At 39.9% G+C, this 27,500-nt stretch overlaps 1 protein-coding gene across 1 annotated transcript in view; it reads left to right on the top strand.

The window, feature by feature from the left end:
• LOC137996044 (ephrin type-A receptor 4-like) overlaps nucleotides 1-27,500 on the top strand; it is a 55,910-nt gene that overhangs the window by 2,931 nt on the left and 25,479 nt on the right. Inside the window, exons 2-3 of the mRNA XM_068841483.1 lie at nucleotides 8,765-8,844; nucleotides 21,312-21,963. Coding sequence (XP_068697584.1) covers nucleotides 8,765-8,844; nucleotides 21,312-21,963 — 732 coding nt within the window. The remainder of the gene's footprint in view (nucleotides 1-8,764; nucleotides 8,845-21,311; nucleotides 21,964-27,500) is intronic.

Raw genomic sequence — 27,500 nt, 5'->3', positions numbered from 1 at the left:
AATGTGACCAGTTTCATGCTAGTTTACAGCATGCATCTTTGATATTGGACATCCATGATTTCATCAATTGACACCGGCCAAAACAAGGTATCCGCTGACCAATATCACATGCCATATCGTGGGCTCAAGCTTCGAGCTCACCGAGGTCAGCTGTTTTTTTCAAGTTGACCACTGACCAGATATTGGTTTTTGATTGGATTGCAGGCTCAATCCAGGTTAACTCACCTAAACATAAACGAGGCTTCATTTTTCGCGCGCTTTCTGTTGCTTGACACGGCTACACGGCCATACTACATCAACTAAAGTTCTTACACAGTCAACGCTTTTCGTGTTCAGGTGGAAAACGGTTTGGAAGACATGTTTTCTTTCTGCATTTTCGCTGGTTTCAATCCAGTTTGACATATCATGATATCTGTGGTCCACACTGGTGGCTACGCATTTACATTGTATTCAAATCAAGCAATTTTTGGCACATCTTTAGAAGCTCTGACAAGGTTACATCATTCCTGGAGGATCTAAGTCTAGAACAAAAACGAAAGGAGAGTGAAAAAGAACGACAATGACAAAGCAATACCAGTAATAGTTCATACTTAGTGGAAGAAGGTACTCCATAAATTCTCTCCTTGGGCACTAATTTAAAACCGTTTGTTATTTTGACGTATGCGTTATCTTAAGTGGATGCGTATTTTTAAATGGTGGTTTAATCGGTTCTTCCTTTGTTCAGGAATGAAAATCGAATTTTTATTATCAACTGGAATTAACTAACAATAATAATTATCTGTTCTCTTTTGGACATAAAGAAAAAGTTGATTTGCTTGTTTGTTTCGCTCTAAAATGGGAGCGAAAAAGTGCTTTTTATTCCAACTGGTTTTCGTTGTGCCTCGACAGTTACAAGATAATTTTGCCCTTAAACACGTAATCGCAATGAGTTCTCGTAAAGTTAGGGGGAAATCTCACTAGCTTGTGTTTTTAAAAGTTGGTTTAAAGCACCTAAACGTTATTTTTTAGTGTTGGAGCGGATCTTGTTCGAAGTTTGTCCATTCTTGGTTGCATTGCTGTATTTTGCCAGTTCTTGTTCCAATCCAAGCTGGCATGTTTCAATGAAATACATCAAAATGTGAATGATCTCGTTTTGAGTGATAATGTAGAATAAAGTACATCAGTAAAACTCTTCTTTGACCTTGAACTGACAAAGTTTTTTTTTTCTGGCTTCTAATTTTAGCGTGATTCCAATTTGGCTGGCTATTGACAGTTGACTCTGAAATGGCTTTTTTACCTTTCCTTTCACTCGCTGAAGGTGTGCTTGTTTTCTTTTAAAACTCACGCGGTTCAAGAAAAATTCATTGCCAAACTGGTGAATTCCAAAGTAAATTTCACTCGGAAAACCAATGTCGTACGCATCGCTTTGTAATTCATGCAATATCGATTTTTAGCGCAAAATTTACTGTGGGATTCACTAGTTAGGCAATGAATTTTTCTATAGAAGAAAGTAAAGAAAAATTAATGACTTAATTATTAAAGCAGCAACCAGAAACATCAAAACGCGGATAATTCGAAAGCTTTTATTTTCACTAGCCCTACAGGCAGTATGTAAATAACCTGCAGGGAGCTCTGCTTTTTGGCTTGGCTAAATCTATATAATATTGCCTGTGTTTCATAGCCAGTTCAGTTCCACAGTCTGAAGTCCAAAGGTCACATTCCATGACCCAATGATAATGTTAATTGCAATGGGATTTATTCCAGAAAAAATCTAGTCCCCCACGATGCATGGGAAGTCTTCTGGAAATTCTCGCGGGAGGGGGGTCAAAGTCTGTGGAAATCCAAGCAGGAGGGGGGTTTAACCGAGAAAAATTTTCTTCGGGGGTCATTTCCTCGAACTTTCAGACCTGTAATACTCAAGCTCCATCCGATTCTGGAAAAAGCAGAAATCTTTCTGTTTACATATTTAGTACCTTACATACTTCAAGTTATCTCAACAAGTTCTTTCATAATCGCAGAAAACATGGAGAAACCAGACGACAAACCTTAAAAGAGCAGTCATAATGAAACTCGTTTTGAAATGTGTAATGCCTGACATGATTTGTTTTCATGTAGTACCCAGACTCAAATGTGCGGCTGAACGTAACTTTGTGCTTTAGTTTGGAGAAGCTGACATTAAATTACGCATGATTTAATTTGTTTCTTGGATTTTAGAAATTCATACTTTGAGATGGAAAATGATTTCATATCAGCTACTTTGACTTCCTGGCATAAGTCGGGAGTCTTTCTATTCATGACAGAGCAATGACAAGGAAAATCTGTTTGCAACATGAATGCTTTGAGTTCTACAGCAGAATAGCCCTAGGTAAAGGCTCTTGGAGGAAAAATATTAAATTCAAGTTATTGAAGATCTGAAGTTCCAAATTTGGGAGATACCATGTTTAGTTTCTCTGATTTTAACTCTTTACATTTCAATCACCATTCGACAAATTATGCAGAGTTTCGTCTGTCCGAAAAGAAGATAAGAGTGGAGCTTATACGAGTGTACATTTATTTCTTATGCTCTTTTATTACTTTAGCCGAGTAATTATTTACTTCACATGTAAGTACCCGGTATATATACGTTGAATAAATTAACCCATTCACCCCTAAACCGGCCATACTTAGTATTTTACGCTGTCTAACGCCAGACGATTTTATTCGTCAATGGGGAACCCCTAGGAGTCAATGGCTTAATCACACATTAATTAAAGTTTAATATCCCCTATGGATTTTTTTTATATCCAGGTGTGAGGGGGGCTTTTTTGCCTTGGAAATCTAGAGGGGGGAGGAGTGGGGAGTCTAATATTTTCTAAAATCCACGTGAGTTGGGGTTGGGGGGGGGGGTAAAGACATTCCCATCCATCGGGGGGGGGGGGGGAGTGTGGATATTTTCTGTAATAACCCATTGATAGACTTGTTATTGACACTAGTTTAAAACTGTTGGTAACAACATTGATTCCAATCAAAGCCAGTAAACTTCGAGATGGCCTTTGCACGTTTCTACGATGGCATTTAAAACTAGGAGTTCTCATTGAGTAGTGAGTGCTGCTGTAACATATAGCATGTTTGAATGTTATAATATGACAATGGGAACTTCAAAGATAATGTAAATAATTATATTAAAAACTGGATCATTGGATAATGCAATTCGAGAGTTATAATTGGCTAAGCCATCATGGGTTATGAGCCATTATACCATGATCTACAAACACGGCAAGCAAACACGTGATTTTTTGGGCCTTGTTATTTTTATTGTAGTCCAGTTTTCTATATCTTGGGGTCTTTTTAATAAAACAATTATTCCACACGCGCTTGTTGAATATGAGATGATCTGTCATCTCATATCCAACGCGCGCTCATGGAAATTGTTAAGTATTTCAACCCCAAAGAAAAAGAAGATACGGTTATACAGTTTTTCGTTTATAATATGGTTTAATTGAAAACATCTAAATTTGTATTTGTTTAGCCTAGCCTGAAAGCAGAGCTCCCGGGTTATATATTCTTACTGGCCTTAGCAAATTTATGGCATAAAACAACTTTTTTGTTTTTAATTACCCATTACGAAAAGCAATCAAATACATTTGTTTGTACAGAAAACCAAACAAAACAATCCGAACTGAGTTAAAAAAATATGGGGGAAAATGTGTTCCAAACCGTTTTCCTGAAAAGTCTCTCTACCATGCAAAGAAACCTTATGCGCACGAAAATCTTTTTGTCAGTTTCTGTTATCCATGTCCGATAAAAGTGTGAAGTTAATGAATGATGACTTTGCCTCAGCTGCGTATTTTCTTAATATGTTTTGAATATGTGTAGCTTTTACAAAACATTGTCCGATAGGAAAATGCAAGAGACAATATCACGAACATGTCGTAAAAAGTTGCTGTTATTCACCGTGATGAAGTACAATAATAATAATGTATTCTTGTTTGTCTCACGATGTGGTCACTTGTTATGCAGATCGCGACGTTTCGACGGCATACACTACTAGAGTTCATCAGGCAATGGGGTCGACTGGTTACCCGTCACCTTTTAAGCAGGAATACGCTGCTGTGTCTGCTGTGATGGGTTAGTTTTCCAGTAGCTGTGATTGGTGCATTTCGATCCTCGCTGTTCATATGGTTCACCTGTTGTTGTGTTTCTTGATCGTGGGCATCCATGCTTTCAGAATTTCTATTCCACTATCCCTGTCCTTGCCCGTGCCCAGACCTCTGCCATTTCTGAACATGCTAACAACACCGGACAGAACCTGCTTTAAGACTTCACCCTAACAACATCAACAGGGATAGTGGAATAGAAATTCCGGAAGCATGAATGCCCACGATCAAGAAACACAACAACAGGAGAACCGTGCGACGGCGGACCGCCAAAGGAACAACACACTGGAACAGCGAGGATTGAAATGCACCAGGCCAGGTCCTAATCAGAGCTTCTAGAGATATGCCAAAAATTGCAATACAGAGAAAAAAGCAGCTCTAGGCAAAAAGTTTATATCCCTCCGATGCTTGACTTGAATAACTGCGTAGCCACCAGTGTAGACTACAGATATCATGATAGGTCAATCTGGATTGAAACCAGCAAAAAATACAGAAAGAAAACATCTTCCAAACTGTTTTCCACCTAAACATGAAAAGCACTGACTTTGTAAGAACTATAATTGATGTAGTATGGCTCTGTAGCCACGCCGAGCCACAGAAAGCGGCGCAAAAAATGAAGCCTCGTTTAGGTTTAGGTGAGTTAACCTGAGTTGAGCCTGCAATCTAATCGAAAAATCCGGTACCTAGTCAGAGAGCTTTAGCGGATAAAGACAAAGGAAAGTGGATGATACGCTAATTTGCAACTTGTTACTGGGTTGCCGAACCCAGTTGGAATCTGCATTTCATTTCTTGCTTTTTTCATTATTTTATCCTTTTTTTTCCCCTTTTTTTTTGCCGTGTCGGTAAGAGTCTTGCCTGTCACTCCCCTGCTAAGTGGTGTCTTTGTTCATATAGACTGAGCCTTCTGCGCGTATTTTGTTAGCATCGAGAGGGTAGTGGAAATGCGTAGATTTCTTTGGTGGACACAGTAGAATATTTAACTTAACCTGCAATGGCGTCGAAAGTCTTGTAACGTGAATGGCGTTTTAGTGGATCTTTAAACAAAATATACCCTTATGGAGCTCAATAATGGCAAGTCAATTGGATAAACAAGAGAGGCGGTGAAAAGTAAATATCTGGAATCTTAAAAGCGACTAGTAATGGACTTCGACAACAATCTATCGCCCGTCGAGCTGAAATCAAAGTGAGCTGTATTTCTAATATTTTACCAAGTGTGCTGTTATGTAGAACACTGAAACCAAATGGAAAATTCTCTGGTAACTTATGAGTTCAACAAAGACAAAGAAAGAATCGAACACCTTAAGAGGATCTGTGATCTCTGTTGTCTGGCTTTTGTATAATTTTATTTCTACTCAACTCTGCAGTCTTCAGGTAAAAACATAATTGGAAATGTGACAGCCAAGAATTATTTGAAAGAAAGCTTGTCTTCTATTTTGTGCTTCATTATTCAAGGAATAGGTTCTTCATGGAAACGGTTTGATCCTGAAATTTATTTTGTTGCAATTTTTGACACGATTGAAATAGGAAGGGGTTTTTGCCTCTAATAGCAATATGGTGTTTGTTTCAAAAAAATTTTTGCTGGAAAAGGTGGCCTTTATGAATTCATCATGTTTTATAATATGCAAGCGTAACTGGATAGTTTTTATGGCAATAGTAAAGCATTTTCGTGTCAAAATGAGGTTAACGTCTTTCCGGTGTCAGGGGTCGAGACTAACGGTAGCCAACTAGCCACAGCCTAGTGAAATTTCAGTTTTGGCGAGTAGATTTTGAGCTTCCACTAGCCATTGGGGCTTGTAAATATTGTGAAGCAGTGGAGTTCTGGACGAAAACAAAAATGAAAATTATTTCTTATGGATAAGGCAAAAGAAGAGAATAGAAACTAACAACAGAAACTTTGAGCGGATTCTATGGATTCACTTCCTTAAGAAATGATAAGTTGAAAAAAAAAAAAACTGAAGAGAAAACCAATGCGGATTACACCCCACCCTACGTTACGAACGATTAATCACGTATGAAATCATGCGGAACTTCTCAGCTGCTGTTTCCATATGTGCATAACTCCTTCGCAAACAATCGCAAGCACCTTCCGAGAGCTTGATCACAAACAGTTTGAGTAAATGAAAACACCTTTTACGTTCATCCCCGATCAATCGCCGATAATCGCCTATGATCGCAAACAAGATGCAAGACATAGAAAATTATCTATCGTTACGTTTTGTTGGCGACGAGTAGCAATGCAAAACCGAGGAAACAACGATATGAAAACACAATCGCAAACTGTTTCTTATTGTTTGCGATCCATCGACGATATTTTTGTGCATGTGATTTGTTTTGACGAATTAGTGCCAAGTATAAGTAATGAAAATGGCGTCCGAGTACGATTGTGACAAGGAGGATACTCCTCAAAACATTGTGAATTTAATGAATATCTTAAGGGAATACCCCGCCAAATATACCTTCAGTAAAGTTCTTGATCACAAAGAGCCAGTTCCTACAGTATAATTTGATACTGGCTATGCTGCAGCCCTTTGCTTCTCCTCGAAAATGTATCGGACCCAGAATCGGTGACGTCTCTCGACACTTCCTCTCTGCCTTCTTCTTCGCAACAATTCCAACATAAGGAGAAGATGACCACGACGCAAAAACGAATTCTACTTTTATTGTTGGGCACTTTTCTGACGATGTCACAAGATCAAGTTAAGCAAAGCAATCACGCATATGGAAAACAGAATCGCAAACTCAAACGCAAAAAGTGATGTTTGCGATCGAGCCAACGCAAACTGTTTGCAACAGACGTTTTTTGGCTAAAAAGTACGTTATTTTACTCTGAAAACGACCAACGATTAACAGTCTTTCCCGCACAGGCTGCCCAAGCTCGGTGTACGATTTATAGACTTTGTATGGGAAAATATATTTTGAGCTTATAAATGCTAAAAAGTAAGCTGTAAATGTAGAAATAAACTTCACTTACCTCTACTTACAGTTGTCCTTGTCTTTTCTGTGTAATCGGAGGGTAAACTGTCTCCGTTTTAGACAGGTTTGTGGAATTTTGCGATGTTGTTAGTTTTCATTTCCCCTCATAGCAACTAACGACATCGCAAAAATTCGTAAGCCACAAACCCGTCTAAAACGGACACAGTTTGCCCTCCGATTTCACAGAAAAGACGAGGACAACTGTACGTAGAGGTAAGTGAAGTTTATTTCTACATTTACAGCTTATTTTAGCATTTATAAGTTCAAAGTATATTTTCCCATACAAAGTCTATAAATAGTACACCGAGCTTGGGCTGCCTCTGTTTCCCATAGTTCATTCAGTTGACATAAGGTGATCACGTGTAACTTTATGGTTGCCTTAAGCGCATGATCAATTTGTTCCTTTTGACAAAACATCATGACCTTTCCGTTTATTCCTAAAAGTCAGAGACTGCAGAAATTTTCGTGTTTTTAAGATTGATTTTCATTAATCTTTCGATGAGAATTCGATTCAGAGTTATATACATGTATAAAAACTATGTTATTTTTTGTCTTCATCTGTCTTTTGGCTTGTCTTTTTCTGATGGCATCAGATTAGACTAACAAGAAGAGGAATTATGAAGCGGAAACAACACCTTCAGTCCTTTCTTAGTGTGTGCAATAAACGTTTGCTTAGTGCAACTACAAGACATGCTGGAAAACGTCCGTTAGAGCAATTAGCAGTTAGTTTTTTGCAGACTATTTATTTAAAGAAGAAGCGAGTAAATTTTACTGAAGACCGTGTTTTGTTATCTTTAAACAGAATTTATTACCAAAGCTCAAAAAACTAAAAGACCTCAAAATGGAACAGTACATTACAAAATAATTAAACGTGTGAACATGTGAGCCAAAGGGACTCTGATCTGCTGGCGCGACATGCGGGCGACCCCTCAAAAAGTCTTAATGACCCCCCACTTGAAAAAAGTAACTGGAATGCTGCAGTTCAATACCACCCAATAGGCCCTATTCACGATGGCCGCCATGTTGGTTTTCAAATTGTCATGCAAATTAGCCATGTGTTATGCTGGGGAGCAAACATTGGAAAAAAAGCAAATTGCTGAAAATCGGCTTGTCGAAATATTGAAATAATATTGCAAAAAGTACCTTTTACAATAATTTTATATCTTTTGATTGCCTTTGACATTTTGACTTTCTTCTTCGTCATCTGCTCATTTTTCACTAAAAAAAAACGTCGAAGTAACTTGCGTAATGATTGTATTTTACTGCTTAGGTGATAAACATTCAATGAACGTGAAACAAATCATCTGTGTAGCTAAGATGTTCGTTATAACGTCTCAAACTTGTATTGTTTGCCCCCTCAGAAGTGTGTCGCTAATTTGCATGATAATAGAAAATCCAACATGGCGGCTATCGTGAATAAGGTCTATTCAGTGCCTCCCTTTTCTGTGTAAACATGTACCACAGGCAACCCAATGTACGCTTTATGAAGAGTCTAGTTTCTATTGTTTTTGTCCTCTTTACCTCACTATCAAGCTGAATATTGATATTTCAAAAATGGCCTATTGGCTCACAGTACTGAGTTCCTGGACACAGCCAAAAAGGGAGCCTATTTACTTTGAATTTTTACAGTTAAATAGTTGATGATTGAGAATTTTGATTTTATTTGTCTTTTCCAGAAATCCTCGTTAGTGAGCCTCCAGCTCAAGGCTTTTGGTTGTGGCATATTTCAGAATCTAAAATTTCAGAAGGTGCTGGGGTAGGTTAATTTTGCTTACAAAAGTTAGCCATTCTTCAATAATAATAATAATAATAATAATAATAATAATAATAATAATAATAATAATAATAATAATAATAATGATAATGATAATGATAATAATAATAATAATAATGATAATAGTGGAACGGCGTGGAGCACCATTGTTAAGAAAATAATTATGGTAACCCATCGATGCGAGAAATCTTGGTGTTATAGCCATGACGTCATCGACCGTGCGTCCGTACGTACGTCCACCCCCCCATGTATGCCAATGTGACCAATATCATGCTAGTTTACAGTATACATCTTTGATATTGGACATCCATGTCATTTAAAGTGCATGCGTATTTTTAATAGGTGGTTTAATCCGTTCTTCCTTTGTTCAGGAATGACAATCGAATTTTTATTGTCAACTAGAATTAAATAACAATTATCTGTACTCTTTTGGACATAAAGAAAAAGTTGATTTGTTTGTTTGTTTTGCTCTAAAATGCCAGCAAACAAGTGCTTTTTTAATCCGTTTGCCCAACTGGTTTTCGTTGTGCCTCGACAGTTACAAGGAAATTTTCCCCTTCTGTTATAAACACGTAATCGCAATAAGTTCTCGTAAAATTAGCGGGAAATCGCACTAGCTTGTGTTTTCAGAAGTTTGTTTAAAGCACCTAAATGTTATTTAAGTGTTGGAGCGGATCTTGTTTGAGGTTCATCCTTTCTTGGTTGCCTTGCCGTATTTTGCCGATTCTAATGTTCCAAGCCAACCTGGCGTGTGTCAATGAAATACATCAAAATGTGGATGATTTCGTTTTCAGAGATAAGTGGAATAAAGTACACTAGTAAAACCCTTCTTTGACCTTGAACTGACAAAGTTTTTTTTACGGCTTCCTATTCGCTGGCTATTGACAGTTGACTCTGGAATGGCTTTTTTCTTTTTCCATTCGCTCGTTGAGGGTGTACTTGTTTTCTTTAAACACTCATGCGATTCAAGAAAAATTAATTGCCAAACTGGTGAATTCCAAAGTAAATTTCCCTCGAAAAACGGATATCGTACTCATTCATGCGATATCAGTTTTTATCGTAAAATTTACCATGGAATTCACTAGTTACACAATGAATTTTTCTATAGAAGAAAGCAAAGAAAATGATTTAATTATTAAGGTTACTTCCCACCTTCAGAGGCCGAAAAAATCGTTTTTATGTCGACACTTTTCCCCGGCCTTGATATAAAATATTGCTAATTAGAGCAAGCCGTGCACTTTGCAAGTGGTCGCACTAAGTTTGCTGAGACATGGAAACCTCAAAAAAGACAACTACAAACATGTTGGCGTTATTCGGCCACCAACGTGGCTATTTATTATATCATCAACGAAATCAATAAAAACCGCAGTAAATTAAAGCCATGTTCAGCAAAGGTGGGGCGAGAAAAAACGCCAAGGCCACAGAAATGTGGCAGCCCCACCAAGACCACGCAAAGAGCACGACGATACTTGTCAACGCGAATAGCTAATGTGCTCACTGCCGGAGCAGCCCATGTCTGAACTACAGCCGCAAGCGAGAGTGTATAAGCGAACTCGCACTCTAAAATTAAAAAAATATATATATTGTAGGCGAAAAGAGAAATTACAATTAAATGGCACGTATATAGCAGCCCATGACTGAACCATAACATTGCCAACCAGGAGGGAAAAATGATAATGGCAGAGAAAACAGATGTACCACTGAAAAGTCACTGCGGAAGAGAACAATCAAATGTACTGACTCGCTGGTAGCAGCCCATGCCTGAACTACCAAGGCGCCAATGAAAAGTTAACGATGATTGACTGTTAAGAAGGATGTGATAACTATATTAAGCCCCGGGGTAATGTTACAGGGCACGTAGCAGCCCATGCGTGAACTACGTAAGGCGTAGAAATGACAGATTAAACAATACAGCTACTAACTACGAACTTAATTTGCAAGCAAACGCTCTGGGCGGATGTAAACCTTAAAGGCATCGGACTTCCAGCGGCCAAGAGTGCGAATTTGTGAATCAGAGAATCCTTTTTCAGCCGCATGCGATGCAGTTCCGATTCGAAAACTGTGACCTTTGTACCGACGGGTATCAAGGCCACAGAATGACAAGCAACGTTGCAACTCAGTATTGAATTGATCGGCCGTAATCGGTGCCAAATTTAAATGACAGAAAAGCGGACCGGTGCGATTTCCCCTCAGTACGAGATAATCTAAAATGGCCTGCACGGGACAAAACTGCTCGTGGCAGTCTTCTCGTGATATTAATATCTCAAAAGGGCGGTTGTTGACGTTCTGTTTGTATTCGGAAATTACCAGCTTGAGGAAATGAGCTTTGCCGTCGGAAATTAAAAATCGGAAAGCGCTAAATTGAAGAACGGTGGAAACTGACTTAGCACTATTGGCTGCTAGTTCGCCGATGCGGAAAAACCCATAAAAGGCTAAAAGGAACATAGCTCTTTAGAGAGTTCGTTGAAAAGCCGAAGAGTTGGTGAATCGAAGAGACCTTACAAGTTCGTGCAAGACCGGGCGGGTGATTGGCAGACGAATATCACTCTTGCGACGGCGGCTCACCGCGGTCAACAGCTTTTGAATAAGAAAAGATTTCGTGGGGTCGGAAAAACTTTTAAGCTTGTGTACGTAACTGAGTGCGGAGATGTACGATGCTATCGTTGACGGCGCCAATTGGCGGGCCGATAGATAAGAGATAAACAGAGCCAGCATGTTTGAACTCAAAGGAAGCTGGGGGCTTGAGGTTTTATAAAAACGGTGAGCGAGATCTTGGAAAACAGCCCAAGCCCGTTGATAAAGTTTGCGAGAGCCCGGTTTTAATGCCGAACTGAGAAGATCCCTCAAATTAGCGACCAACTCTCCGGTAGAAGGTTCGTCGGGACCGGAGTGGGAAATGGGTCTGCATCCGGTGTGATTGCCTTGAACGAGTCTATCTGAAAACGTGAGATAAAATCGGCACGACTGTTTTGAAGACCAGGCACATGACGTGCTTTAAACAAAATATTGTGCCTTAGGCAACAAAGAATCAAAGGGCGCAAGAGTTCCATGATAAGTTTATGCTTGGAAGATTGCTTGTTAATAACATCAACTAAGGCGGCGTTGTCGGTAAAAAAGACAACACGCTGATTTGCAATAAGATACCCCCACACATGCACGGAAAGGGTAATGGGGAAGAGTTCGAAACAAGAGATATTAAGAGAACGCGACGATCCAGGCCAAGCGCCATAAAACCAATGAGAACCAAAAACCGCGCCATAACCTTTTGAGCCCGCTGCATCGGTGAATAGTTGCAGCGTGGCTGATGTTTCCCAGCGATCGGATAAGAAAAAGGCCCTACCATTAAAATTGTCTAAAAAAGTAAGCCACAGCTTGATGTCATGCCTAGCGTCCTTATTTAAACGGATATGATGATATGCCTTTTTGATACCTTTGGTAAGGTCAATAAGGCGACGAAGGAAAGCGCGGCCTGGAACTACGACAGAACACGCAAAATTTAAAAGACCGATAAGGGACTGAAGCTCCCGAAGGGTAACTGTTCGACGTTTGTGAAATTGATGAAGCAACGTGCGACATTTTTGAAGCTTATCAGGTGGTAATCTAGCCTCTTGAGAAACAGAGTCAAGAGTAATACCCGCGAATTCAAGTGTCGTCCTCGGCTGAACTGTCTTTTCATGAGCAATCGGCACTCCGAGATAATCGCACAGGCGGAGAAAATTCGCCAAATCGGCTTCGCATTTCTCTGCAGAAGGGGCCACGAATAAAAAATCATCTAGAATGTGTAAGACGGCTGATGCTCTTAATTTATGCAACGATAGCCACTCCAAAGCAGTGCTAAAGGTTTCAAAAATGGCGCACGAAGATGAACAACCCATCGGGAGACAGCGATCGAAATAATATTTGTCCGCCCATTTTATCCCAAGCAAGGAATAGTCTTGAGGATGTATAGGGATGATAGGAAAGGCCAATTTGATGTCGGTTTTTGCCATGAAGCAGCCAACCCCCAAGCGCTGAACAATTTTCACTGCCTGATTTATGGTGGCGTAATGAACAGTAGAACAGTCGTCGGGAATGTTATCATTGACCGAAAAACCCGAGGGATAGGAAAAGTGTTGAATTAAGCGAACCTCGTTTGGTGTCTTTTTGGGAACTATGCCAATGGGCGACGTGCGAAAATCAGGAAAGGGAGCGTTGGTTAAAGGTCCAACAATCCTGCCAGCATCAATTTCCTTTTGCAATTTAGACAGGACCAAATCCGGGTTTTGTAGGGCGCTTTTCATATTAGGAGACTCGAACGGGGCGCGATTGCCAATAAATTGTATGCGAAAACCATAACGAAAGCCATGGACCAAATATCTAGCCAAATTAGACACATAATCCTGGAGCAAAAATTCAAGCCGATCCACCTTTATGGGCGTGACGGGTGTGCTGAGCAGAATTGAGGACGCCGGATATTCCTGATTTAGGGGGACCGTGGCGAGTGTGGTTCCCGGACGCGGAACAGTGACTTGCGGGGTGTTTTGCCCCGCATTTGTAGCAGATATGCTCGTAATTGCAGCCACTACAGGTTTTCCCGGCATGAAATGTCAAACAAGTACCCTTAGGAAAGGTGCGTGAACGAGAACGGAGTCGATTGTCATGGCTTTGGTTAGCGGGTATTTTCCCGCGGGAATTCACCATCGCCCTGAGCCATAGTTCCCAGTGAATTTGATCCCATGGGTGCTGTTCAGGGGAGGACTGCCTCAGAAAACGAAATTGCTCGTCGTAGAAAAGCCACTCACCCGACTTAAAGGCAATATCGCGCACTACTTCACAATACTTCATTAATTTTGGAGCATCCTGGGGCACCCTTTCTACATAAATTGCTACAAAAGTATTGAAGGCAGTTATCCACTGGGTAATGGTCTGCACCTTTTTAGAGGACTGCACGGGCTCTAGATGGAGACGGTTCTGTGAGGAAATTGTATTCCCCGGCGAGAGTGATAGTGCGAACTTTTCAGTCGGGGGCCCAACGCCTAACAGCGCCCCAAAGTCTACATATTCGTTTTGCCAAATCTTGGCTTTGATCTTAGCACTCACGCGTGATCCCAGGGAAATGGCGATGCTGGTAAATAATTGACGGGGCCCATCTTCGGTCCCAGACAAGGTGCAAGATTCAAGCGTACCTGAGACTCCCGTGAGCGCCGTTACCTCGTCGTCCACCGCCTGATCATTTGGGTGCACAATTGACGTGGAAGGAACTGGGGTTAACTCGTCATTGGTGCTGGGACGGCGATTCGCTAGGGCAGCATTCACGGCTTCAGTGACGGCCACAGAAATTGTAGTTGCCAGAGCCTCGACATTCACTTGCATAAGCCCAGAGTCGTTATTGGCTTGAGGAGTTGCAGATGAAGCCACGGAGGGCGTTGTAGGAGCCACTTCAGGGAGCTCAGAAGGACGTAACCGCTTTGAGCGACGAGAATTTGTACCCAACGTGCGTTTCTTGGGAGGCATAGCTGATGATGAAAAAGGCTACCGGAAAGATAAACTAAGCTAATTAAAAGGGTAGCGTGACTGCAAGTGTTACCCACAATGATTAGAAGTCAATTAAGAATCAACAGATGGCCCGCATCTGGTTAAACTGATAAGCTGGGCTATCGGAAAAATGAATCGGAGCAGGAAATTCCTCAGAAGGGCGTATTGTAAAATAGCCTGAATAAAAGTTGACAACAGCGAGAGCGTGTGTGCTAGCGCAAAAACGTAACAAAAAGCCGAGTTCCATAGCGATGTGAGAAAAAACAGAAGCCGAGTGCATTGGACACACCTAACCTACTCGGTGGTCGAAAGGATTGTACACCCGTATGGCTTTTGTAATTAGCTCACAATAAAAAACAACCAAAGCCGGTATAACAAATAACATCGGGCACACTGTGCCATCAGGCGGATATCCGCACATGATATAAGAAGTTGTGAACAGCGTGGAATGCTGCAGCCAAAAAGTCAGCAACGTGTAATTCCAACTGAAGGCTGATTCATCAAAATTAGATATTCATCGGCTTGGTGAACATAAACCGCAAGGAACTGGCGAACAAATAGCAAATAAATAGCAAATCTTTTCAATGATGAGAGATTGCGATTGCTTAAATGCTCTCATTGTGTAGGGAATGTAGGCATCTTAAAACGGCCCCTCTGAGGCTCCTAAAAAGTCGATAAAGGCCGCGCGAGTTTAAATGAACGCCATCGCTGGAATAAAGGCTAACCTTGGTATTCCAAAAACCCCTGTGCCTCCAATAGAAGGAGTACGGGAGTGGCTCTAGCAGGACCTTCAAGTACTTGACTAAATCGCGAACGCGTTTATTATACGTAGGGCTCGATTCTCGATAAACAGTTTGGCAAACGCAAACACGTTTGACCTGAAAGCGGTCATGAAGCAAAGTGACTAAATCCTCAATAGCAGAAGCTATCGACAACGGGTCAGCGTGTACGAGATCGTTCGATCCCAGCTGTAAAATGACAATCTGGGGCAGAAAAGACTCAACCATCGGTAAATCAAAGGCACGTGCCTTTGCAATAGTTCTACCGCCAACACCATGCCATTTGATTTCGCAGGCTTCGGCAATGAGAAAATTGGCGTTAAGGTCGGGATGAGAGGCAATAAAGTCCTTTAAACGGCGGATAAAGGAGTGGCCAAGAATCAATACCCGAGGTGGAGCCATGCCAAACGTTTAGGGAGAATAAAGCCCTCTAAAAAAGAACTTAAGCAGCATACAACTTGCCTGAAAAATCTTGATAATCCAAGTTTAGTCTGTGAAGGAACAGCTAAGAGCGCCAGTCACGAAGATTGCAATCCCTTAACTAGACCTATCCTTACTCCGCCCTTATCTAAGATTGGCTCATTTTTCTGGCTGAATGCATCTATTGACCCGAGGAGGTCAAAGTCGACATAAATAGCATCATTCCTTACAGTAACAATGCCCCTTTTTTTTATTTGACAAAAGTTAAGTCAGTCATTTTATCTAGCGTTTACAAAAGGAAATTGTTAAAAATCTCAAAAAGCGGCCGAGTTATTTAGAAAAAACGTATTTTCAAACAAAGTTAATAAACTACGAAGGTGTCATAATCTTGTCAACGGGCGAGACCCCTTGGGGAAATTTTCGCGGCAAAAGCTCACGCTCGTATTCATGTTATTTGCATATTTTTATTTACATCACGCACGTACTTGACAAAATTCCCACGTGGAAGCTCTAATAACTCGTATGGAAAAATCAAAAGCAGAAAAAAAGTCCTTGGGTAAAGAAAAGAAAAAAAAACCGGCCCAAAGAAGAAAGAAATATCTCCATTTTGCCAAAGAAAGAAAAAGAACCTCGCCGAAAGCGACAAAGGCTCTTGGTTTGGCCAAACACCTTCGACAATCTCGGCATCTCCTGAAGACCCGGAGCCGGCGAAAATCCTTGGAGCAAGTACCTTAAAAATCAAAGTCAACGCCAGTGCAGTTTGTGGACAAGATTCTTCGTCGGAATCTGGTGGAAGCGATGAAGAAAAAGAAAAATGCGATACCAATGGCCCTAAACACTGGAGCACTTGAGCTGTCCGTCGATTCGTTACTAGTCGCCTCTTGTTTTTCAGCGGCACGTTTTCCGTCTTTGACCTTTTTGGCACGGGTTTTGCCTTTGCCTTTAGTGTCTTTGCCCTTTGTAATTGTGTCTACGTCCTGAATTCCACTCGACTGAGCGATATGAAAAACGTGTTGCAATGCGATGTTTTTCCCGGGAAATCTTCATCTATTGTCACAGACGGTAGGAGGTCCTGTCGTTCCATTGGTTTGCGGTTTGATCAGGCGAGATAATCTCCAGGGCCCGGTTGTTCAAAAGCCGATTAACGCTAATCCCAGATTAAAAATTAACCAAGGAGTTTATTTCTCTGCTCCCAAGTGCTGTTCAACGCTGATATTTGGCAAAACTGTACATTGGAAGAAGCCAATCTTGAAAAACAAAAATAAGCAAAAGAAGCTTTCACCAAAAAGTTAAAACTTGAAACAAAAGTTTACGCTAATTCTGGATTAAGTTAATCGGCTTTCGAACAACCGGGCCCAGGCGTGGCGCGAGTTGCTTACGAACCTTTGCAAGCGAAAATCTCGCATATGATTTTGAGAGGAATACATCCACTTTGACCGAATCTATAGGGTATGCAGATTTGGCGGATTGTCGTAAAATTTCGCCAGAACATTCCAGAGATGATGACAAACAAAAGTGTGTCGGGAAATTTTGATGGTTAACATATTTTTCGCGTGGCGTCTACTTACGCAACACGTCTTGCACATTTTTAGCTACTTCAACTTTAGACGTGGATATCTAGACAACCAATCAGAATATCGAAAAATCCCGACACACTTTTGTTGATTGATGCCTTGTGAATGAGACTGTACAGCCATTTTGCTCGTACTTTGGAATCCGATAGCCGATAAATTCAATAGAAGAACCCTCGGTCGTTTCACGCCTTACCGGCCTGTGGCACATCCTGAAAGAAAACTTCGCTAAAATTGTATATTTTTCGTCAAGTACATTTATTAAGCTTTCTAATGATATGTACTTTGTTGGGGTTTTATTTAAACTGGCGCGCGTACAATGTTTTTGGCGAAGGGCACCCGCGAAGGTGGGAAGTAACCTTAAAGCAACAAGGGGAAGCATCAAAACGCGGACAGTTTGAAACCTTTTACCTTTTATTTTACGCTTTCACTAATCCTACAGGCAGTAAAAATAAATAACCCGGGAGCTCCGCTTTTAGGCTTGGCTAAATCTATATATTAATCATAATCATAATCATAATCATAATCATAATCATAATCATAATCATAATCATAATCATCACAGTAATAATCATAATCATATAGATTTAGCCAAGCCTAAAAGCAGAGCTTCTGGGTTATTTATTCTCAGAGGGCATCTGGTAAAGCTCGATTAAAAAATTCTAAATTATGCGGCATCGCAGGCTCATTGTCCGACAAATTATGTGATTTCTTAGCAGTATTTTTTGTTTACAAACATTGACGTCATATTTCTTTTTACATTCAAATTTGCCAACTGCGGAACAAAAGAAGTCATTGTTTCAACAGCCAGTTAGGTTCTGGTTTGCATATTAATAACAATGAATGATGTCATTGTTATTGGTTCTAGGGTTGAAAACTATCTTCTGCATTGCTAAAAACACATTTTGCACACAGAGAGACAATAGACAGACTGCACTGACGTTCGCAAATACGATGTACCGTGAAACCACTATTAAGCGGCCACCCTCTGGGTAACGGCTAGTGGCCGCTCAATGGCGGTTGGCCGCTTAAGGACGGTGCCTATATTGTTATTGCGCATACGTTTTGCTCATCTCAAGATACTTGGATTTCCTATCCGCAGTGCTTATTAATACAGGAATATTTTTGCGCGGTTCAAAACCATGCGGAGAAAGCAGAAAATAGCAAAATAGCAAGTGTTTTTGGTATACAAAAAGGACATTGGGGGTAACCACGCATTTTTCAGAGATAATTAAGCTTGAATTTGGAAAAGAGCGCCATTAATTATCTTCGAATAATGCATGGTTACCCCCAATTTTCTTTTTGGATTTCAATAACACTTGTTAAGATCTGCTTTTCCCGCATTGTCAGTAAACCGCACAAAAATACCTTTGAATTAGTAGGCACCGTCCTTAATAGAGGAACTGATGGCAATATGGCCTAGTAATTATTTCTCAAAAGAGCAACAAATCATGGCAGTTATTAAGAGAAAACGCATAAACAGAGGTGACTGCTATTATTGGCTTGGAAGTTCTATGTGAATACTACTCCACGGGAGACGATGTGTCAATTCAATGGTTGGAATCAAAGCTTAAAACGGAAGGATTTGAACTCAAATAATTAGAGAAGACCATGCAGGAACAAATTATCTACATGTAGCTTATTATTGGAGAATTCATTTGATTAGACTGACGCATTCCATCCTGAGCTTGTATGTTGCACTAAAACCTGTAGCACCGTAGCCTAGTGACAGTGGAATTGTACATCAAAACATAATACCGGTAAAGGTGTTTTTGAATGTTTTTATCAGTCGTCACCTATCTTGGACTGTTGTTTACTTCAACACATTTTCAAAACAAAGCCAAACAAAGTGTTTTAAACTCTTGGTGGCTGCTTAATAGAGGTGAAAACAATAGGAGAACTTTCGTCGAGACTGCCAAAAGGTGGCCGCGGGTGCTTAATAGAGGTTTGATTTACAATCTTAGAGCGAGTTTCAATTGAGTGTCGTAAAACCAAAACCAAAGTAATTACTTTAGCCAATCAAAAAGGACTGAGACAATCCGGCAAACCAATCAAAACTCGAAGTAATTACACGTAGCCGACACAAAGCGCGGGAAAATGTGCACGCGTGAGCCACGATTGGTTTTGGTTTTACTTCTGATTGGTTGAAAAAATGGCGCGAGAACTTTGAACCAATCACTGAGTGAAGTAATCATAAACCAAAGTAATTATCTAATTACTGTCGACACTCAATTGAAAACCGCTCTATTCTACGATTATTTTTGGACTTTGATTACTGGCCGCTTAATAGAGGGTGGAGGCTTAATAGGTGGCCACTGAATGAATGTTCCAATGTAGTCGACAACTATATTACAGGAGGAGCAAAACAAACAATCTTCTTGTGCATAGAACATACCTTCGGAGTAGTTTTTTGCTTGATCTGATGTTGTAATTTTACTTGGAAGATGAGCATGCTTCTTCATTATGGACGGAATACATGTAGCATCCAACATCACTAAAAACTTACCGTCATCGCAACTAAACTTGAGCCCGCGATATGGTCAACCTCGTTCTCAGGGACTCTCTTCTCTGCCTCCTTTGTCGTTGAGGAGGTAGAGAAGAGAGACCCTGGGAACGAGGTTGCGATATGGTCACCTGATACTGGTCAGCAGATACCTTGTTTTGACAGGTGTCCATTGCCCATAACATAGATGTCCAACATCAAGGATGTACAATGTAAACTAGCTGGAGTATGGCCGCCTCGATGAGCAATAAGCTTGACCACGCTATAACATTATGGTCACGTGATACTGGTTGCATTGGCTTTAATACCTGGAAGGCTTGACGTATGTATGGGCTTTCTTGTGATATTCGTCAATCTTCATAAGAATGTCCACTTGCCAAAAGAATAGTATCAGCCTTTAAGATATAAAAAAAGGCTTTAGGTTTCACCGGATTGCAGCATGAGTATGTCAGAAACTCATCTCTTGTGAGACCCAAACAGACCAAACCCCTCAATGTGTAAATATTGCGCTTTTGACCAAATACTTAACGTATTGTTTTGTCATAATCTAGAATGCCATTTTGTTGGCAATCCATTCCAATACATTAAATTTTGGATGATTACTGCTACAGTGTAGTCATTTGGATAGGCAAACATCTGAAGCTTAATCATCTTGAAGTTACAGAAGGGAATCACTCTTTGCTTCAAATCGCTTACAGGTGTATTTTTACCTTTTAATATTCAAGAACTGTTTGTTCAACTATAAACAACAATATACTATAAACTATAAATACATTGTATATACTATAAACAGCAAATAAATGACTCGACATTTCTTGGGCTTAATACTTCCCTGAGTTATTACCCTTACCAAATCAAGAAAGCAGCTGTAGTGTACGGGTGACAGTGTTCATCTTTTTTTCACTATTCTTTTTACACTAATTTATTAAGGTAGGGCCCTGTTTTGTTTGTTGTTGGTGTTTTCTGCGAACACTGACCATTTTGCAGCTTATAATATAAGCTAATTTTTGCACGCTATCTACACAAATCATCACCCAACTGATGGTGATCAGCTACATGTACTAGCCAGTTAAATTACAGGAGACATGATTATAGTTACAGCTTACTCATATGATAATTTGGTCCTATCAAAAGCTGTGAATTAATCAACTTCAACAACATTCAACCAATGCCAACAAACCACATGAGCAATACTGTTAGTCGTACTTTTTTTCAAGTACATGTATCATTGAAATTGTATAGTTTATTCTTGTTATCACTTCTTGACTTAATTTTAGTGGAATCCACCGTTTGTTGTATTGTTGAAGCAGTCATGCAGTCAACTCCACACTACAGTTTGCACTCTCTTAATAATTATTCACACAGTCTTTAAGGCAGTCATTGTAAAATCTTGATTGTAATATTATGTACTATGCATGTCACCCAACCGATGGTGAGCTACTAGCCAGTTAAGATTACAGGAGACATGATTATAGTACAGCTTAAGTACTGATGGTTCAATTCTACTATTGCAAGCTGTGGAGTACAGTAATCAACCTAACAATATTCAAACAGACCACATGTACAACTTTTAGTCGTACTGTTTGTCAAGTACATGTATTATTAATAATTTTATACCCCATAGTTTAATTCTTAATTGTTATCATTTCTTTTTATTTGCAGTGGAATCCACCATCAAGTATGAGCATGATTTACTCTGCTTGTGATGTTTACACTAAAGCAAAACCTAGGAACTGGCTTAGGACTCCCTTTATTCCACTCAGGGGTGCAAAGCTGCTGGACATTAAAATGGGTTACTTTTTGAGAAATTGCCCGTCTGATGCAAGCGTCCACTGCAAAACACATCTTGGTTTATATGTGCATCACGCTGATGGCAAGTTGCCTAATCCTGATCCTACTGAAATGAACTATGAGCTTGTAGAAAACATTGTGCCAGAAGGAACCCTTCCAGAACCTGGCCTAGGGAAAACATTTGTATACCATGGCAAAGTGGTTGCCAAGTCAAAAGGCCTTTATCTGGCATTTAAAGATGAGGGAGCTTGCATCTCACTCCGAAACTTTACTGCTAGCTATAAATACTGCCCTGAGCAAGTCAGAGATTTTGTGATGTTTCCAAGAACTGTTGCTCCAGCAGATGATGCTGATTCAGTGGAGAGAGTAGGAAGCTGTAGTGATGTGAACTCTGTCAGCCAAAATAAGTCTGTCGGTGTTTGTCTCAGTAGTGGAAAATGGAACATCACTGAGGGTTCAGAGTGTCTCTGTCGTAAGGGTTATGAGCTGGTGCAGTCTTTGCCTGATTCATTTGAATGTAAAGGTACAGTAACTATTTTATGATTCACTTGTTGTCCTTTTACAAGTCCATTAAACGTTCAACTAGAAGTCTAGGGAAAGCAAGTGGTAGCAAGGGAAACATGGGCTGATGGAACGAAGTTGCGACTATCAGTGCAGGATTTATAATGTCGTTCTCTAAATGTATGTTATTCCCTCATTTCTGGGATTAACGTTCCATGTATTCTGAGAGGATTGTTATATCGATGAAAGAGGGATCAAGGAATTTAAACAAAAGTGTTGTTACAAAAGGAATTACTGTAGGGTATTATCAGCTTTTGTCCCAAATTCTGCTTGCCTTGAAATTAAAGGAGGCAATTAATGCCGAACTTGGAACTTCCATGTGCAACAGCCATACTAATTAGCAAAAATATTCTAGAAAGAAGGATTACACTTGCCCTAAGACCCTTCTTGTTGTCCAAAAAGAGTGGGTGTTTGGGAACTTTCAAATATAATGTACTGTAGGTTGGATTTTAAATGTACAATTTATGCATACACAAAGTTACAGTAACTGTAATAATAATAATAATAATAATAATAATAATAATAATAATAATAATAATAATAATAATAATAATAATAATAATAATAATGCTAATAATAATGCTAATAATAATGCTAATAATAATAATAATAATAATAAACAAAACCTGCAAAGTCATAGATATGGCAGTACCATCAGACAGAAACACCTCCCTAAAAAGGACTGAAAAACTCTCCAAATATAAAGACCTAGAGATTGAAACAACCAGAATGTGGGGAATGAAAACAGAAACAATACCAGTTGTTATAGGTGCTCTTGGGCTCATCAAGAAAGGACTACAAAAGCACACGGAAAAAATCCCTGGGGCAATCAACATCAATGAGCTACAAAAAATAACTTTATTAGGAACAGCCCACATACTGAGGAAGGTCTTGTGTTAAAAGCAAAATTTATCAGCCCTGTTGTGCCCTAGGACCAGTAGTATATTCAGACTTAGCGTACACTTTTTTTGCTAATGAGGTTGTGGAGAATATGGTAATAAGGGTCATAATATGATAATGAGTTTTTGACCGTGAAGACTGGGGCCGAGACTCGAGGTCGGGGAAGATGGGGGATGCAGAGGCGGGGGTTATATTAATAATTTTTATCCTCGTTATGAAGAGCTTTGGTTAAAAGACAAATGAAACAAGAGAAGAAAGATTAAGATCTTAGATTAAGATTAAGAAAACTTGATCTGTCTTCTCTTCTCGCTTTTGTATTTAATTACATTAAATAAAAATGTTCAGTGTAGAGGAGAATCCAGAAGTCGGAACAAGTAACCCAAGATGTAGACGTAGTATAAAACTGCTGTGTTCCTCTTGAATTATGTGTTTTTGTTTGACTTCTATTCGAGGAGAGGTAAAGGGCGGAAGTTGGATAACGACACCAAAGGAAAACTGGAAAGTTAAACTTTCTCGAATTTTCCGTTGATGTTGTTACTTTTTACTTCTCTCTTCTTCTTTATGTCTTGTTACAGTTGAGAGTTAAGAGAGCGACCTTGGAAAACATTCAAGTTAAACTTGTTCATGTGTTCCAAGATCTTCTGTTTTACTCTCTTTTTCCTTAATTAATGTCTCTCATAGAATGTTCCTCTTCTTTCACGTTCCATGCCCGCTTGGTTGGGTTACCATCAATTTGTGGATCGGTGTAATCATTGAGACTTTTTTCTACCTTTATGTCTCTCATAGCGCGGGGCTTTGTCCTCATCTTCTTATCGGCAGATATTCACTAATCATCGAGACATTTTTAACTTAATATAAAATATTTAACTTTATTCCTTATCATGTTCTATGTTTGTATTTAAGAGGTTAAAGAAACTTTATAATAATCGATGAGATAAGGTTAAAAAATTACAATAATGGTATTGAGAGTGATCCTGAAGACAGACAAAACATTGCGAGGAAACGTTTACAAGAATTAAACTGGTAAATGTTTCTTCGCACGGTTTAGTGTTTTTGGTCTTCTTTTTATTTGTAATTAGAAAGTGATCTCAGAGCTATAGAATAATTTCATCCTCATATTCCATGCCCGCTTGCGAGGGTGACCAGTAGGTTGGAGAGCCTATTTTTATCATTGATCACTAATTACTTAAAGTTATTTACTTTACATACATTAAGATAAAAGATTGTCCAGAAGTATTTCTGTAGAATTAAAACAGTGAATCCAACACCTACATAATAAAATAATCATATTATGAATAGTCTGGCGGATATGTGAAAAATGCTGCACTTTGTGAAGAAAGCATCAGATTTTGCTCAGAGGCTGTTTATGGCAACCTAAAGAGATTTTGATATGGAGCCATTGACAGAAATTAGGTCTAGGCCATTTAAGGAGCCATTATGCATGAAAGCGAGGCTAGACTTACAAGATAGCCATTCTGGCCTACTATATTAATTCAAAATGTTCCAAATTACATTGGTATTAGTTATATTTGTCGTCATGATATCATCACCTAACAATTCAACACAGGAAACTATAAGCTTTTATTTTTTACGCACGACAAGGCAATTTTCGTTATGATCTTGGCCTTCACAACTAAACTGCTGTTCTCCTGACTAGGTTTGCTTCACATGTAACACCTGTCAATGATTATAAGACAAAGAAACTAGTTAGGAAGTGTTTTCTTTAGTGAGCAGTTAAAACACTTTCAGAGAAAATACGAGTTTTTGTAAGAAAGTCTCAGTATTTAAAAGCAGATCACGTGACCTCGAAAAGAGGGGGCCATCTGCAGTTAACCAGCGTCTTCTCTCGTTACTATATTAAATACCCCACACCTCAGCAACATTGTTGCCAAATAAATTTTTAAAAGGTGCGTGGTACATTTGGCATAGGGATTGATGGGAGGGGTGTATGAATGACTTGTGATAGTAACTGCAGGCTGCAACAATAGCGGCCATCTTGAATTTTTCAGTACAATGAAGCTGTGGCACGACTTTTGGGAGCATTATATCAAGTTTTGGTTAATCAGTTATTCTGTCTACCTTGAGTAGCGTAATCAATCTATTACACAGTCTTCACCACAGCCGCAAAGTGCAGTGCACCTAAGAGCCACTCTGATGCATGAGCAGTTATACCTGCAACCTTTCTTGCAGCGACATTTAATAAGTGCATCACAAGATGATGATCCGGCTGGTAATGTTGTCCAGAGGGGCTTACAGCCAGCATCAGCTTTCATCCATCTCCATTGACTTGGACATGGCAAGTTCATCACTGGAACAATTGCTTGACCCCAGCAATGTCCACCCTGGTATGTTGCTCTTCTAGTATGCTGGATAAGAGCAGCTTGAGTTGGGGGTATAGATTCAATAGACTTTCTCTTCTGTGCAAACAGCTGCTTGCTTGCCTCGTCATTCTGGCACTAGTGCGGTCATACAGAAGAACAACGAATCGTTCTAGCTTTCTCAAGCATTCTTCACTCACATCATCTGGGTTGTTGGACAATTCCAGGAAAGCAGAGGTTGCTTCTTCACAGGCCATCCACGTGATCCATGCAGTCTTCTTCCCTTTCCCAGAGAAACAAGAAACAGTATCACAACCAGTAAAGGCGTGAAATACGGGAGGCGACCTTGGCTTTTGACGACCAACAAGAGATGCAATGGCATGAACAGCTATAAATCTCAAACTGGTACCAGTGCCAAAGGCAATCCACAACTCATTGATGTTAAGCTTCTGGGTTATGCCAATATGCAGATGATAACGACATCATTGTCAACAGTACGGATGAGGATGTTCTTGTGTCCTGCTTTCGATGCATCTGCTGCATGAACCATAATTCTTGTGTCTGCTTCCTCGTGGTTACATGGAGTAAGGCTAGAAGTGTCAAACCGCAGTGGACTACAAAGAACCTGTTTTCCTTTAATAGTAATGACGTGCTTGCCATCGCTGAAATCTACAGGGGAAGCTGCTCTACTAAAAACCCTATACTTCCTTCTTGTTTGCATCTACACGCAGGAATTCCTTCCAGTTTTTTGGCACAGTTGTCAAAGACTGAACACGCCCATGAATACCACATCCCCTTTCCTCTGGTCGTTATTTTTTAACTGTTTGATACATACTCGTCCCATACAGGAACCGATGACCCGGAGCCTACAACTCCATTGCGTTCGTGTCACGGCGTTTTCACAGACCGATATATTTTTAGATTGAACTTCCCGCAAATGAGACTCCTGCAGGAGCCCGATGACCAATTACAAGAAACTAACCTGACGTCACAGGGTCACCGAACCGGAACTGCCTTTGTTTTTTTCGGCAAAGGTAGTCTAAAAATAGATCGGTCTGTAAAAATGCCGTGACATTGGCCCAGTATGGGAGTTGAGGGCTCCTGGTCATGGGTTCCTGTCCCATATGATGTCTGCACTCTTGAAATGTTTTTACTGTATTTGCTGGTTTCAGCATGTTAATAGCTGCTGCACCATCAATTAGAGCTGCATTTATTGGTGTCGGGGCACTGGATCGAGGCTGCGACAGTGATTGAATGCAGTCTGTCAGGTCGGATTTCTCTCCTGGAAGACGAAGCTGTCCACTTTGTGATGGTGGACAACCTTGGTTTTCATGTTCAAAAAAAAAACGTCCAAGTCTTTTTCTCTAGTTTGACCCGAGAAAAACAGCCGTGAGAAAAGTGCACAGTCGCTCTTTAAAGATGAGATTTGCTGCTTGTCTTTGGATGGTTCTTTCTGGCGAGGACTTCTGAACAATGGAAGCTTATTCTTCTTAGTAGAATCATGCATGTTCTTTGCTTTTTTTTCACTTAATCTCTCCTTGACAAATGTTTCGAACTGTTCCCCGTCGAAGTGTTTCGACCTCTTCTACCCTTTTAACTACAGAAGCATCGGCTAGATCTTTTGTGTCAAGAACGAAAAGATCTCCACTTTCATCAGTCAACGGGTTTCCCATGACATCAATGACCGAGATTAAGGACTTCACATCCTTAGCGAAAGATATCTGGGTGCTTTTTTCCTCTTCGTGATGTTTTGTAGACCCAGGTTTCATTCCCTCGTCTGTATCTGAGGAAGCTTCAAATTCTGCTATTAACCCTGCAACATCTGGACCAGAAATCATCCAGCGTCGTAGAGTGTCAGCCAAACAGCTTCCCCGTCACCCTTCACCATAGCATTATTCTGATCATGTGCTTGGTCAATGGCGATGGAAGAAAACACTTTAGCAGTCTTCTGTACTGTAAATTCACCATTGAGAAGTTGCACATAGGTCTATTTATACTAAGTCTACAGTTCTTCAAATTGCCTATTATTAATTCAGCATCTCTTTATGAGTCTCAACTTCGCCATTAATGTCCATTTTTAAGTTACGTGAAGTACTTCACCAAAAGTAATGGGAAAGAACATTTTTGTATGTACTGTACAAGCACATGTAAAACTCTAACGGAGACTGAAGGTCAAGGTCAAGGTAATTCAAAATTTACAAGATCATAGGTGATCACAGGTAAAAGGAACATGGAGATGGGTTAGCAAGTGAAGTTATAATACCAAAAAGCAAGGAATACT

The sequence above is a fragment of the Montipora foliosa genome, chromosome 3 (assembly GCF_036669935.1).
Source record: "Montipora foliosa isolate CH-2021 chromosome 3, ASM3666993v2, whole genome shotgun sequence".
NCBI classification, from domain to species: domain Eukaryota; kingdom Metazoa; phylum Cnidaria; class Anthozoa; order Scleractinia; family Acroporidae; genus Montipora; species Montipora foliosa.
This window is presented reverse-complemented; position numbering and strand designations above follow the sequence as displayed.